Genomic DNA, 14093 nt, shown 5'->3' on the forward strand with positions numbered 1-14093 from the left:
TTGCGAGTGTCCCAGAGATCATGCGATCTCCTTTTGGGACCATCTGACCGTGGGGAAGCCAGATTCACTTAACGACCGTGTGACTAACTTAACAACTACGGCGATTCGTTTAAGAAATAAAGGTAAGAAAAGTTGCAAAATGGGGCGAATCTCACTTAACAAATTTCTCACTTAGCGGCATAAATTTTGGGCTCAATTGTTGTCGTAGGTTGAGGACACTATGTGCAGAAAGTTTTTCGCTCAGGACCGGAATTGAACATAGCAATTACGGTTGTAACTTGGGCTGGTTGTAAAAACAGGTCACCCTGTGACTGTATTCAATTTTAGGACCTTTTTTTTCACCGCGATCGTTAAGCAGAGGCGACCGTCGTTAAATGAACCCATTAGTTGCTATGGGGCAGTTTTTCCCAGGAACAAGAAGTAAAGGCTGGTTTCCAACAAAAACGTCATAAGTTGCGGGTCATGTGACCGGGACACTACGAACAGCCATAAATACAGGCTCCTAACTCAGCACCCAAAATGAGGTCATGTGACCACGGGAAAAGGCATTTGTTACTGGGTCATAAGGAGGTGTGTGTGTTTTTTTAGGAGGAGTGTCCATCAAAACTTTCAATGGTCGCTAAGTGACCAGCCGTAAGTCTAGGACTCACTGTATAGTTTCACAAAAGACGTAGAGTGGTTTGTACGGTCACTCTCTATCAAGTTGCTTATTATCGGTGATTACTAAGCGCTCTCTGTATTAGGTTGGTTTGTCTAAAGCACATTATTTTTCCTTTTTGAAAAAAAGGAAAGGATTTGGGAGTTAAGCTTTATGGGTTTTGTTGAATACAATCCAGAGACCACCCAACTTCAAACAATTCTTGAGGGGCTTTTTTGTTGTTAGCTGCGAAGTCGTGTCCGACCCATCGTGACCCCATGGACAACGTTCCTCCAGGCCTTCCTGTCCTCTACCATCTTCTGGAGTCCCTTTAAGCTCACGCCTCCTGATTCAGTGACTCCATCCAGCCACCTCCTTCTCTGTCGTCCCCTTCTTCTCTTGCCCTCCACCTTTCCCAGCATTAGGCTCTTCTCCAGTGAGTCCTTCCTTCTCCTTAGGTGGCCAAAGGATTTGAGTTTCAGCTTCAGGATTTGGCCTTCTAAAGAGCAGGCAGGGTTGATCTCCCCTAGGACTGAACAATGAAGTAAACCAGGCATACTACTTCAAAAGGGTTTCTCTGAAGCGTATGTGCTTGTCTTTATCATATTCAAATACCAGTTCTTATTTAGAGGTATGTTGGCCTGGTTTGGACCTAAATACTCAGTGCAATGAAACCTCCTAGTTACAAGATCATGGGAACTCTCATATCTGGAGAATAAATATATATATACTGTATATATATATATATATATATACATATATATATATATATATATATATATATATATATATATATATATATATATATATATATATATATATATATATATATATACACAGTATATATATACAGTATATATATATATATATATATATATATATATATATATATATATATATATATATATATATATATATATATATATATATATATATATATATATATATATATATATATATATATATATATAAAGCAGAAAAATCACTTGTTAGGTGCAGACTGAAAATTCTTTTCATAATCTCTGGTCATAATAGCTTACCTTCTTTAATGGTGGTGGCTTTGAAACGGAGATGAGCACCGGCCCCTAGAGTTGGAAACGACTAGCACGCATGTGCGGGGGAACCTTTACCTTTACCTTTAATTTCATCGGAACCCAGAAACTATAATAGAATTTCTGATGACAAACGAGAATTAATGCAGGGTCTTGATTCCTAGTTAAGCATGAAACCATAGGCTTTCCTCTTCAGATGGAATTAACTGCTCTAGGTTGCCCCCATTCTGTATGTTTTGCATTGCTGCATACAAAAAACCTGGAGAGTCAATAAATGTCCTCAGTCTGGTAAGCCATGGTTGAGTGTTGGTTTACTAGAACTGAGCTATAGCTATTGGTGATGAAGTTTTCTGTGTCTTGCATACTTGTGGATTGGTTGACATTTTTAAAAATTGCTTACTATTGTAGTGTTTATTGGAGGTGGTGACCCTTTGAGAGCTGTATGCAATAAATTTCGTTTTAATATATGCTGATTAGTGTACATTCAAAGTGACAATAAAGCTTATTCTATTCTATTCTGTTCTATTCTATTCTATTCTATTCTATTCTATTCTATTCTATTCTATTCTATTCTATTCTATTCTATTCTATTCTATTCTATTCTATTCTATTCTATTCTATTCTATTCTAGCAAGGGTGAGAAATCTTCCTGATTCCTTAATAATTGCAATTTCAGTACAGGTATTCCTCAGCTTACAACCATTTGCTCAGTGGCCGTTTGAAGTTAACAACAGCACTGAAAAGAATGACATGGCTGTTTTTCACACTTAACGACCACTGCAGCATCCCTACAGTCACATGATCTAAGTTCAGATATTTGGTAGTTGGTTTATATTTATGACGGTTGCAATGTCCTGAGGTCATGTGATCACCTTTTGCAGCCTCCTGTCAAGAAATGTTTACGGGGGACACCAGATTCACTTAATAACTGTTAGAAACTTAACAGCTACAGTCATTTGCTTAACTGTGGCAAGAACGGTCGTAAAATGGGGCAAAACTCAACTGTCTCGCTTAGCAGAAGAAATGCTGGGCTCAATTGTTGTAAATTGAGGACTCCCTGTAGTAGTAGTAGTAGTGGTAAGTAGTAGTAGTAGTAGTAATAATAATAATTAATAATAATAATAATAATAATAATAATAATAATAATAATAATAATAATAATAATAATAATTAATTAGTAGTAGTAGTAGTTGGAAGGGACCTTGGTGGTCATCTAGTCCAACCCCCTGCTCAGGCAGGAAACCCTCTACCATTTCAGACAAATGGCTGTCCAGTCTCTTCTTAAGAACTTCCAGTGCCTTGTAAGAGAAGCATTCTGTAAGTTGAGGGTCATCACACAGCTACCTGGATCTCTTTCCTAGGTTACTGCATGTCCGGAATGGCAACTGTAAATACCACTTGGGAGAAGAAACCTTCAAATTAGCACAGTCTTATATGGAAAAACTAGCAGAGCACGGCCAGCAAGCCAACAAAGCTGCACTCTACGGGGAGCTGTGTGCCCTGCTTTTTGCAAAGAGTCATTACGATGAGGTGAGTCTAGGTAATATCACTAGCACTGATGAGGTTACCTAGTTGGGGTAATGACATGTGTGCAAGAAAGTCACCAAGCTCAGAGATCAGCAAGGACCCCTCATGTCAACCCTGAGCTACAAATATTCTCCTTTATTAGTATTTGTGCGTTTGTGCGTTTATTAGATTTCTATCCCAACTTTATTATTTCGCAAGTCACACAAGGTGGCAAATATGTATCCTCCTCCTGTTTCTCCACAAAACAACTCTGTGAGGTGGATTGGGCTGAGAGAGACTGACTGGCCCAAAGTCACCCAGCTGGCTTTCCTGCCTAATATGAGAGTAGAACTTGTCGTCTCCTGGTGATTGAGCCAAACTCATCCAGCCAGCTATTATACATAGGGTGGGACTAGAATTCACAGTATCCTGGTGATTGGCTCAAAATCAATCAGCTAGCTTTCATACCTAAGGTAGCACTAGAACTCACCATTTCCTGGTGATTGGCTCAGTCACTGAGCCAGCTTTCATGCCTAAAGACAGGACTAGAACTTACTGTCTCCTAGTGATTGGCTCAAAATCAATCAGCTAGCTTTCATGCCTAAGGTAGGTCTAGAACTCATAATCTCCTGGTGACTGGCTCAAAGTCACCCAGCCGGCTTTCATGCCTAAGGTGGGACTAGAATTCACTGTCTCCTGGTGATTGACCCAAACTCACCCAGCCAGCTATTATACATAGGGTGGGACTAGAACTCACCATCTCCTGGTGATTGGCTCAAAATCAGCTAGCTTTCATGCCTAAGGTAGCACTAGAACTCATAATCTCCTGGTGACTGGCTCAAAGTCACCCAGCTGGCTTTCATGCCTAAGATGGGACTAGAACTCACCGTCTCCTGGTGATTGAGCCAAACTCATCCAGCCAGCTATTATACATAGGGTGGGACTAGAACTCACAGTATCCTGGTGATTGGCTCAAAATCAATCAGCTAGCTTTCATGCCTAAGGTAGGACTAGAACTCATAATCTCCTGGTGATTGGCCCAAACGTACCCAGCCAGCTATTATACATAGTGTGGGACTAGAACTCACAGTATTCTGGTGATTGGCCCAAAATCAGTAAGCTAGCTTTCATGCCTAAGGCAGGGCTAGAATTCACAAGTCACCTGGTGATCGGCCCAAAGTCACCCAACCAACTTTCATGCCTAAGGCAGGACTAGAACTCGCCATCACCTGGTGATTGGCCGAAAGCCGTCAGCTTTCATGCCTAAGGTGGGAGTAGAATTCACAGTTGGCTGCAGCTTCCACTTCTTGTTCTGGACCAGCTCTCTTCTCCCAACCCCTAATTAAGAGACGAGTCTGGAAAGCGTCCAAGGCTAAAAGGCTTCTGCCAAGGTTTAATGACGCAGATAACAAAACACAAGAGCTTGTCTTCTCAAACGAAAAAGTTGCTTTCAGCAACTAGCCCCTCCCCAAACACTTCTTTTATAGAGAGCTCAGGGCGTGGTCTCCCTGTGCCTCCTCCCGAGGAGTCCCATAGTCTTTCTTTGTTTGTCCCTGCTCGTCTGCCTCCTACGTCGGGCGTCCTTGAACAGGGCCAGCTGTGGGTCATCATCCTCCGCACTCTCGGGCTCACACAGCTGAGAAGAGGTCCCCGGCTGAGGACTCTGCAAAGCCTCCAAATCATCATCAGCCGGTTCGTTTCCCTCCTCCCCCACATCTGAGTCCTCCGATACATCGGACCCGGCTGTCGGACCCACCGGCTGGCCCTGAGTCACAACACTATCCCGCACCGCAGGGCCCTTCCCTCGGGTCTGCCGATCCGGATGCGGTCGGGATGGGAACTGTTCGTGAAAAGCAGTCACCAACGCAGGGGCATGAACGGCGGTCGCGTCTTCCCATGTGAAGTCCTCCGGCCCGTACCCTTTCCACTCGATCAGGTACTGGAAGCGACCTTTCAGCCAGCGGGAATCCCTGATGCTGGCGACCTCGTACTCGGGGGTGCTGCCTCCATCACGAGTTCCTGATGGTGGAGGTTCCGCCTGGCGAAGTGGACAGGCCGGTCGTTCGGGGACCAGCAAGGACCGATGGAAGACGGGGTGCACGCGCAGGGAACGTGGCAGAGTTAAACGATAGGCGACCGGGTTGATGACGGCCTCGACTGGGAACGGTCCAAGGTAACGGTGGTCCAGCTTCCTCGCCGGCCGAGTGGATGGTAGGTTCCTGGTGGACAGCCAGACCCGATCCCCCACCGATAGTGGAGGCGTATCCCTTCTCGACCGATCGGCGAACCTCTTGTAGTCGGCCTTGGCCTTCTCCAGCTGCCGTCGCACCAACCGATGGATCGCCTGTAACTCCGCCATGAATTCGTTCGCTGCCGGCTCCGGTGAGTCCACGGGAGAAAGAGGGAAGAACCTGGGGTGATAACCCACGTTGGCCAAGAACGGTGTCATCTGCGTGGAGGTGTGTTGCGAGTTATTAAAGGCAAACTCGGCTATGGCCAAATAGTCCACCCAGTTGTCCTGCTGCAGGTTAACATAGCAGCGCAGATACTGCTCTAAGATGCCGATGACCTTCTCGGTACCCCCGTCGGTCTGAGGATGATGCGCGGACGAGAGGCAAACCTTAATGTCCAACGCCCGCATCAACTCCTGCCAGAAGCGGGCTGTAAACTGGGCCCCCCTATCGGAGACGACCCTGTCGGGAAGGCCGTGCAGCCGGAACACCTGTTGGATGAACATGCGACTAGTGGCGCGAGCTGACGGTAAGCCGCGACAGGGGATGAAGTGCGCCATCTTGGTCAACATGTCCACCACCACAAACACTGTCGTGAAGCCGGAGGATGGGGGTAGATCCGTCAGAAAGTCCATGGACACAGCCCCCCAGGGTCTCTTGGGCGTTGGCAAAGGCTGCAGTAAACCAGGCGGGGCCCCTGTCGCTGACTTGGCCTGCCTGCATGGGACGCAGGAGGTGACATAAGACTGGACATCGTGTCGGACTCGGGGCCACCAGAAAGTACGGGAGACCAGGTTCAGAGTCTTGAACAGGCCAAAATGCCCCGCAGCCGGGTTATCATGACATTGGCTGAGGACGAGTCCCCTGAGTGGCCCTCCTGGAACATAGAGCCGGTCACGATAATACAGGAGTCCATCCGTGACCGACCAAGGCGAATCTGGCCCCACCTCTTCCTTCCGCTGAGCCACCCACGCCTCCTGCTGCTGCGCCTCCCGGATCCGAGCCCGTATATCCACCGGCTCCCGTACCGCAGCGAAAGACTCGACGGGGATCACTGTCCTGGGCGGAAGCTTGTCTTCCACTCGGGTGTACTCGGGCTTCCTGGACAGAGCATCCGCTCTCTGGTTGTGCCCGCTTGGTATATATCGCACCCGAAAGTCAAACCTCGCAAAGAAGAGGGACCACCGGATCTGGCGTTGGTTCAAATTCCGAACGGTCTGCAGACTTTCCAGATTCTTGTGGTCCGTCCGGACCTCGATTTGATGCCGCGCCCCCTCCAGATGATGCCTCCAAGCCTCGAACGCCGCCTTGATGGCCAGCAGCTCCTTCTCCCAGATGGTATAGTTGCGCTCCGAGGGATTCAATTTCCGAGAGTGATACGCGCAAGGGAAAAGGGTACCGTTGGGCGTCGCTGCCTGGAGTAACACGGCCCCAATGGCAATGTCGGAGGCGTCCGCCTCCACGACAAACGGCCGTTGCGGGTCAGGATGCTTCAAGATGGGCTCCTTCATGAAGGCGTCCTTCAAAGCTTGGAACGCCTGTTGTTCGGGGGCGTTCCACTGGAACCGAGTCTTCTTCTGCAGGAGCCGGGTGAGGGGGGCTGTCAAGGCAGCAAAGCCAGGGATGAATGTCCGATAGTAGTTGGCAAATCCAAGAAGTCGCTGAACATCCTTCACGCGACGCGGGGGTTGCCAACTCTGCAACGACTCAACTTTACTTGGATCCATGGCGATGCCCTCGGGAGAAATGCGGTGGCCCAAGAAATCAATGGTCACCTGGTAGAACTGGCACTTCTCCAACTTGGCAAACAGCCGATGTTTCCGGAGGCGCTGCAGGACCTGACGGAGATGCTGATGATGCGCTTCACGCGACGGGGAGTAAATCAGGATGTCGTCCAGGTAAATCACAACAAACTGGTCCAACAGATCCCGAAAGATGTCGTTCATAAAATGCTGAAACACAGCGGGGGCGTTGGTCAGGCCAAACGGCATCACCGTGTACTCGAAATGTCCATAGCGAGTACCAAACGCTGTCTTCCACTCATCACCCGGCCGAACCCTGACGAGGTTGTACGCTCCACGCAGGTCCAGTTTCGTGAAGATCTTAGCCTCCCGGAGTCGGTCCAAGAGCTCGGGGATGAGGGGCAGCGGGTAGCGGTTACGCACCGTGATAGCGTTGAGTTTCCGGTAGTCACAGCAAAGCCGTAACTCGCCCGACTTCTTTTTGACGAAGAGCACGGGCGCAGACACTGGCGAGGACGAGGGCCGGATGAATCCACGAGCCAAGTTCTTTGTCAGGAAGTCCCGCAATGCGGCCAACTCGGGCTCCGACATGGAGTACAAACGCCCCACTGGGAGAGGCGCATCAGGGACTAGGTCAATGGAGCAGTCGTAGGGCCTGTGCGGGGGTAATTGGTCCGCCTCTGACTCGCTGAACACGTCAGCAAAGTCGGACAGTACGGGAGGCAAGGAAACCCCTGAGGAACCCTCCACCTGGCCGGCACAGATATGGCGGGTGTGGTCCACGCACTGCAAACTTGGGAAGGTGACCAAGTTCTGAGACCAATAGATCTGTGGATCATGCGCCCGGAGCCACGCCAGTCCCAAGACCACGGGGAAGTGCAGATCCGAAGTGACGTAAAACTGAATGGCCTCCACATGGGTACTGATGGCCATACACACGGGTTGCGTGGCGGCCGTGATAGGCCCGGACAGGAGCACTCGACCATCGATGGTCTCCACAAGCATGGGCGGATCCACCGGACACTGGGGAACAGCCCATTTGGCCACAAAGGCCGAATCCATAAAGTTAGTGGTAGCCCCAGAGTCAATTAAGGCATGGACCGGAATCCCCTCTGGCTTGCCAGGAAGGATCAGTCGTGCCTCCAAAATCAAATGCCGTGGAGGTTCACAGGCACCGTCGGAACGGCGTCGCTCGGCGTGATCGTTGTGGGTCGCCCGATCTTTCACACCGTCTAGATCGGGCTCGGGCCGTTTCCCGATAGCAAAGCAGGGGACTTTCTCGGAGCAGGCTTGGTCACTGACGCCCGCTGACGCTTCTTTGGGCAAGAAGCAGCCAAATGTCCAGGGTCCCCACAGTAAAAACACAACCCCTCCGATCGTCGTCTGTCCATTTCCGTCACCGATAGACGGGACCTGGCGGCACCCAGCTCCATTGGCTCCTCCCTCTGGACTGGGGCCTCACGCACAACAGGGGCGGCAGGGGTCTGTGGGGTGGCACGGCGACTCTTACGCTGCTGCAGCCGGGCATCGATCCGCAGACAAAGATGGATCAGCCCATTCAGATCTGAGGGAATGTCCACGCGGGCCAGCTCATCCAACATCTCCTCTGACAAGCCATCCTGAAAGGCATCCACGAGCGCAGCCTCATTCCAGGCGGAATCCTGGCTAAGCAGCCGGAAATCGCTGATATAGGCCTGTAGGGGGCGCTGACCCTGCCTCAAAGCTTTCAGACGTCGGGTGGCGGTCTGCGCCTTAATCGGGTCCTCGTACATGAGGCGCATATGGTCACAAAACCCCCCAAAGTTATCCAACAAAGGGCTAGGCTGTGCCAACAGAGGCGTGCCCCAACGAGCTGCATCTCCCGACAGAAGGCTCAACACGAATCCCACCTTATCTCGGTCAGTGGGGAAATCAGCTGCTCTCACGCTGATATAAAGCTGGCATTGTCCCAGGAAGGCAGGAAACAGTTCTGGTTTACCAGCAAACTTATCCGGCATAGCTAACTGACATTTCCTCCTGGGTGGGGGGGCAGCATGTACCTGAGCCTGCAGTTGTGCCACCTGAGTGGCCAGCAAGGTGAGTTGCTGGTTGAGCTGGGCATTCTCGGCAAGAAGCTGCTCCATCGTAGTATTAAGGGGTGAGTGGCTGAAAGCAAACTGTTCTGGACCAGCTCTCTTCTCCCAACCCCTAATTAAGAGACAAGTCTGGAAAGCGTCCAAGGCTAAAAGGCTTCTGCCAAGGTTTAATGACGCAGATAACAAAACACAAGAGCTTGTCTTCTCAAACGAAAAAGTTGCTTTCAGCAACTAGCCCCTCCCCAAACACTTCTTTTATAGAGAGCTCAGGGCGTGGTCTCCCTGTGCCTCCTCCCGAGGAGTCCCATAGTCTTTCTTTGTTTGTCCCTGCTCGTCTGCCTCCTACGTCGGGCGTCCTTGAACAGGGCCAGCTGTGGGTCATCATCCTCCGCACTCTCGGGCTCACACAGCTGAGAAGAGGTCCCCGGCTGAGGACTCTGCAAAGCCTCCAAATCATCATCAGCCGGTTCGTTTCCCTCCTCCCCCACATCTGAGTCCTCCGATACATCGGACCCGGCTGTCGGACCCACCGGCTGGCCCTGAGTCACAACACTTCTTTCCAGTAACACCCCCAAGTTTTAGTTGTCCTCCCTCCGACAAATAATTCTGCGCTGTCTGGAGGAGCCCGACTCCCATCACACTTCCGTCAGCGAGAGTCACCTTGAAAACAAATCAGTGAATAAGATTAGTGCAGTCCTGAAAATAGCTTCTGCATTCAGAACGATTCTCTTGGCTTTGTGTTTGACAATAAGGCAGCCTGGGTTGTGCTGATGGGGCGATTGTGGGGACTGAAGTTCAGCTTCTCCAAAGGTGCCACTTAGTGGAAGACCGTTGTAAAAATGTTGGGTGTGACCAGCATGTGTTTCTTTTAAATCAATGTAGCCTTAGTAACAAATGCTTTTCCAAACTTTTGTTGTGTGCCCCATAGGCTTACAAATGGTGCATAGAAGCAATGAAGGAGATCTCGGTTGGCTTGCCTGTAAAAGTAGTAGTGGATGTTTTACGACAAGCTTCAAAGGTAAGTTGAACAATTACTTATATCAGGGGTCCTCAACCTGGGCAACTTTAAGGCTTGTGGACTTCAACTCCCAGAATTCTGGGAGTTGAAGTCCACAAGCCTTAAAGTTGCCAAGGTTGAGTACCCCTGACTTATACGTCGCTGAAGAGGACAGGAAACAGGACCATTTTTCTTTGAGGATAGAGCCTATGAGAACCAGATTTCTTGAGAGAGAAAAATAAATATTTGCAAAATTCATAAAACTCTTCCCAGAGGCAGAGGGAAGAATACAGGTAGTCTTTCACTTACGACCCACAATTGAGCCCAAAATTCATGTTGCTAAGTGAGACATTTGTTAAGTGAGCTTTGCCCCGTTTTACGACCTTTCTTGCCACAGATGTTAAGTGAATCGCTGCAGTTTTTAAGTTAGTAACGCAGTTGTTAGGTGAATCTAATTTTCCCATTGACTGCGGTTGACGGAAGGTCACAAAAGGGGATCACATGACCCTGGGACACTGCGACTTTCATAAATATGAGTCCGCGGCCACACCTCCGAATTTTGATCACAAGATCATGGGGATGCTCCTAAGTGTGAAAAACGGTCCAAAGTCACTTTTTTCAGTGCCACTGTAGCTTTGAACAGTAAATGAACTGTTGTAAGTCGAGGACTACCTGTACCTGAACATTGGCCCTCTGCCTGCGTCATGGTTCCGACAGATGAAACTCTTCAAAAGAACTTCGAGGCATTGTTTTCCTTAAAGAATCTTTATTTTGAGTAGCATAATATCGGCACTTCCATAATCGAAGCCCCAAAACTGAATTCCCCTCCCCTGGGCACAAAGTAGCAAAGCACAAGTCCCTCCTCCAATTAACGGTCATAAATATCAGCCTTGGTGGAGCAGTGGGCTAATGCCTCCTTAAGTAACACCAGCTGCCTGCAATTAGTGCAGTTTCGCATCCCACCAGGCTCAAGGTTGACTCAGCCTTCCATCCTTCCGAGGTAGGTAAAATGAGGACCCAGATTGTTGGGGGCAATTAAGCTGACTTTGTAATAATGCCGCTTGGGGGTGTGTGTGAAAGCCCTAATAAGCAGGCATATACATAGAATGAAGGCTACTGCTAAGCTTGTAAGCCGCCCTGAGTCTTCGGAGAAGGGCGGGATATAAATGGAATAAAAATAAAAAAATAAATAAATCACATTCCCCAATTAGCTTGAAGAAGTGCAAGCTTCCTCTCCATTTCTCCAGCCCACCAATTCTTTATCAGCTCTGAGCTCAGTGACCTTGATTCTCACGCTAGGTTTAGTGTTGTTATGTCTAGCTGGACTCTCATTCACATCCCCCCCCTCCCAGTATCATCTAACTTTAAAAGCGAAAAGGAAAAGATGGCTACAATTCCATCTGTTGTCAATGCGAAAACATCCGATGTTAGCAGCGTTGACATCCCACACACACTGTAGTTCAGATCACAGGTTGAGTTTTAGGAGCTCATTCTCGGCAAGGGGGACAGCAACGAGAAGACAGGCCTTTGAGTATCTGTAGAGTCTTAATTTCTTCCGTCTGTTTTAGGCTTGCGTTGTGAAACGTGAATTTAAGAAAGCTGAGCAGTTGATAAAACACGCAGTGTACCTAGCACGGTATGTATACGTTCTCTTGGAATGCTCTAACATGTCAAAATCTTCTGGGAAGATTTTTGTGATGTACTTACCTGGGGTATTTTATGTTTTTAATCTTTCAGGGAGCATTTTGGAGCCAAACATCCTAAATATTCGGACACTCTCCTCGACTATGGTTTTTATTTGCTCAACGTAGATAACATATGCCAGTCAGTTGCAATTTATCAGGTATGGCTTTGGTTTTGTAATTTATTGCGAGCCAGTAGCATACGTTACTATCATTACGTTGCAAAGCTTTCTTCTCCCATTCCTTCTCTGCATGCCTAATTTTGAACGTAATCTCAAGTAGAGCAGAAGCTGGCAATCTGAGGCAAGACAGAAAAAAATAAAGAAAAAAAAATAAAATAGTATAAAAACAATATACAGGTAGTCCTTGACATACAACCACAACAGAGCTCAGAATTTACGTTGCTAAGCCAGGCAATTGTTAAGTGAGTTTTGTCCCATGTTATTAGTTTTTTTGGGGGGACAGTTAAAACGAATCAGTGGAGTTGTTAAGTGAATCAGTGCAGTCATTAAGCAAATCTGGTTTCCGCCATTACTTTGCTTGCTGGAAGCCAGCTGAGATGGTTGCAAATGGTGATCACATGGCCTCAGGACAGTGCAACTGTCATAAATACACGCCATTTGCCAAGTGTCCGAATTTTGATCACCTGGCCATGGGGATGCTACAATGGTCATAAGTGCAAAAAGCAATCGTGAAGTACTTTTTTTCAGCGCTGTTGTAATTTTGAACGGTCACTAAACAAATGGTTGTAAGTCGAGGACTACATGTGCTTTATGCAGTCCTCTACTCTTTGCAGCAGAGCCAAAAGATCAGCCTTCAATTAATTTGCCTATAGATACAGCTCGTTCCTCTTAGCCTTAGAAGAGCATGGGCTTTGCTATGATTTTTATATACCTGCCCTTTATATAAAGGAGGTGGTTTGGGTTTTTTTGTTTCCGTTTGTGTCTCTCTTGAGTGTTGTGTAGATACTGTTTATCTCTGTGTGCCTGTTGATGGCCGCCACTCAGACATATTGCAGACAAACAACACCCACGTAACTGTTCAAAAGAGACAATGAAAAAGCCAAAAAAGGGAAAAAAAGGCCAAAACAGCTCCTTGCCAGCAAGCAATACCCAGAATAGGCTAGGGCAGGGGTTAGGCAACCTTGGCTCTTTTATGACTCGTGGACTTCAACTCCCAGAATTCCTGAGCCAGCATGACTCACCATGGAAACCTCTCCTTTTCTTCTCAGCGTGGCTGGCTCAGGAATTCTGGGAGTTGAAGTCCACGAGTCAGAAAAAGAGCCAAGGTTGCCTACCCCTGGGCTAGAGATTACTGTTAACACTAGGCCAGCAGTCAAGAAGTAAACAATACACCAGTCAAGGAACTACTAGTGCAGGAAACTAAGCAGCAGTAAACAAGCCCAGGCCAGAGCCACCAAAAACAGTCCCTCCAACGTTGACAGGGCAAGCAGTGTATATAAAATGAGAGCAATCCCCTGTTTTCCTGAAGGTAAAGCCTACCCTGATTTTTGGGGGTGGTCCTACCTTGATTTTTGGGGGTGGTCCTAATATAAGCCCTAACCCCCCAAAATAAGCCCTAGTTTCGGGGTGAGGTACATACCTAAAAATCAAGCTGGGGTGAGGGAGTGGATCTGCTCCCTGCGCCTCACACCCACTTGCCTTGCAGCCAGGCCTCTCCTCACTGGCCCACTTCTTCCGGGGCGTCTTCTGCAGCCAGGCCTGCATTTCTGAAAAGGCCACTGCAGCCGAGAACCGAGAGATGGATTGAATCCATAGCTCGGTATTCCTCTGCAGAGGCCTTCCGGAAAAGCCGGACTGTGAAATGCAGGCCCGAATGAAGCTGCTCCTTCGGCTGCAGAAGTGGATCAGCTGGGCAGGTCTGTCGGTGCAGGAGGGGAGTAAAAAAAGACACACCCCTGCCTCTTTTGGAGGAAAAAAAAAGACCCGGTATTATTTTCGGGGAAACACAGTAGCACTGATGATGTTAGCTAATTGGGTCTGCAAGAAAATCACCTAACTCAGAGAGCACCAAGGACCTCACATTTTAAAATAAATCATATAGTAGGTAGTATTAGTCTTCCTAACCGTTCTGACCATGGGATGGAAAAGAAAAGAGTAAGGGGATTATAGCTTCACTTTTCCACGGTTACTTCTGATGGAAGACTTTAG

General features: G+C 48.2%; 1 protein-coding gene across 2 annotated transcripts in view; it reads left to right on the top strand.

The window, feature by feature from the left end:
* The window catches only part of LOC308679496 (amyloid protein-binding protein 2), an 86864-nt gene that overhangs the window by 35159 nt on the left and 37612 nt on the right, over window positions 1-14093 (top strand). For both annotated transcript variants that reach the window (XR_014028785.1, XM_081346696.1), the window contains exons 5-8: window positions 3051-3219; window positions 10172-10261; window positions 11809-11876; window positions 11978-12083. Coding sequence is in view for 1 of the 2 variants with exons in the window: in XM_081346696.1 (XP_081202822.1) it covers window positions 3051-3219; window positions 10172-10261; window positions 11809-11876; window positions 11978-12083 (433 nt within the window). In the remaining variant the exon portion in view is untranslated. The remainder of the gene's footprint in view (window positions 1-3050; window positions 3220-10171; window positions 10262-11808; window positions 11877-11977; window positions 12084-14093) is intronic.

Source organism: Vipera berus (genome assembly GCF_964194415.1).
Source record: "Vipera berus genome assembly, chromosome: 1".
NCBI classification, from domain to species: domain Eukaryota; kingdom Metazoa; phylum Chordata; class Lepidosauria; order Squamata; family Viperidae; genus Vipera; species Vipera berus.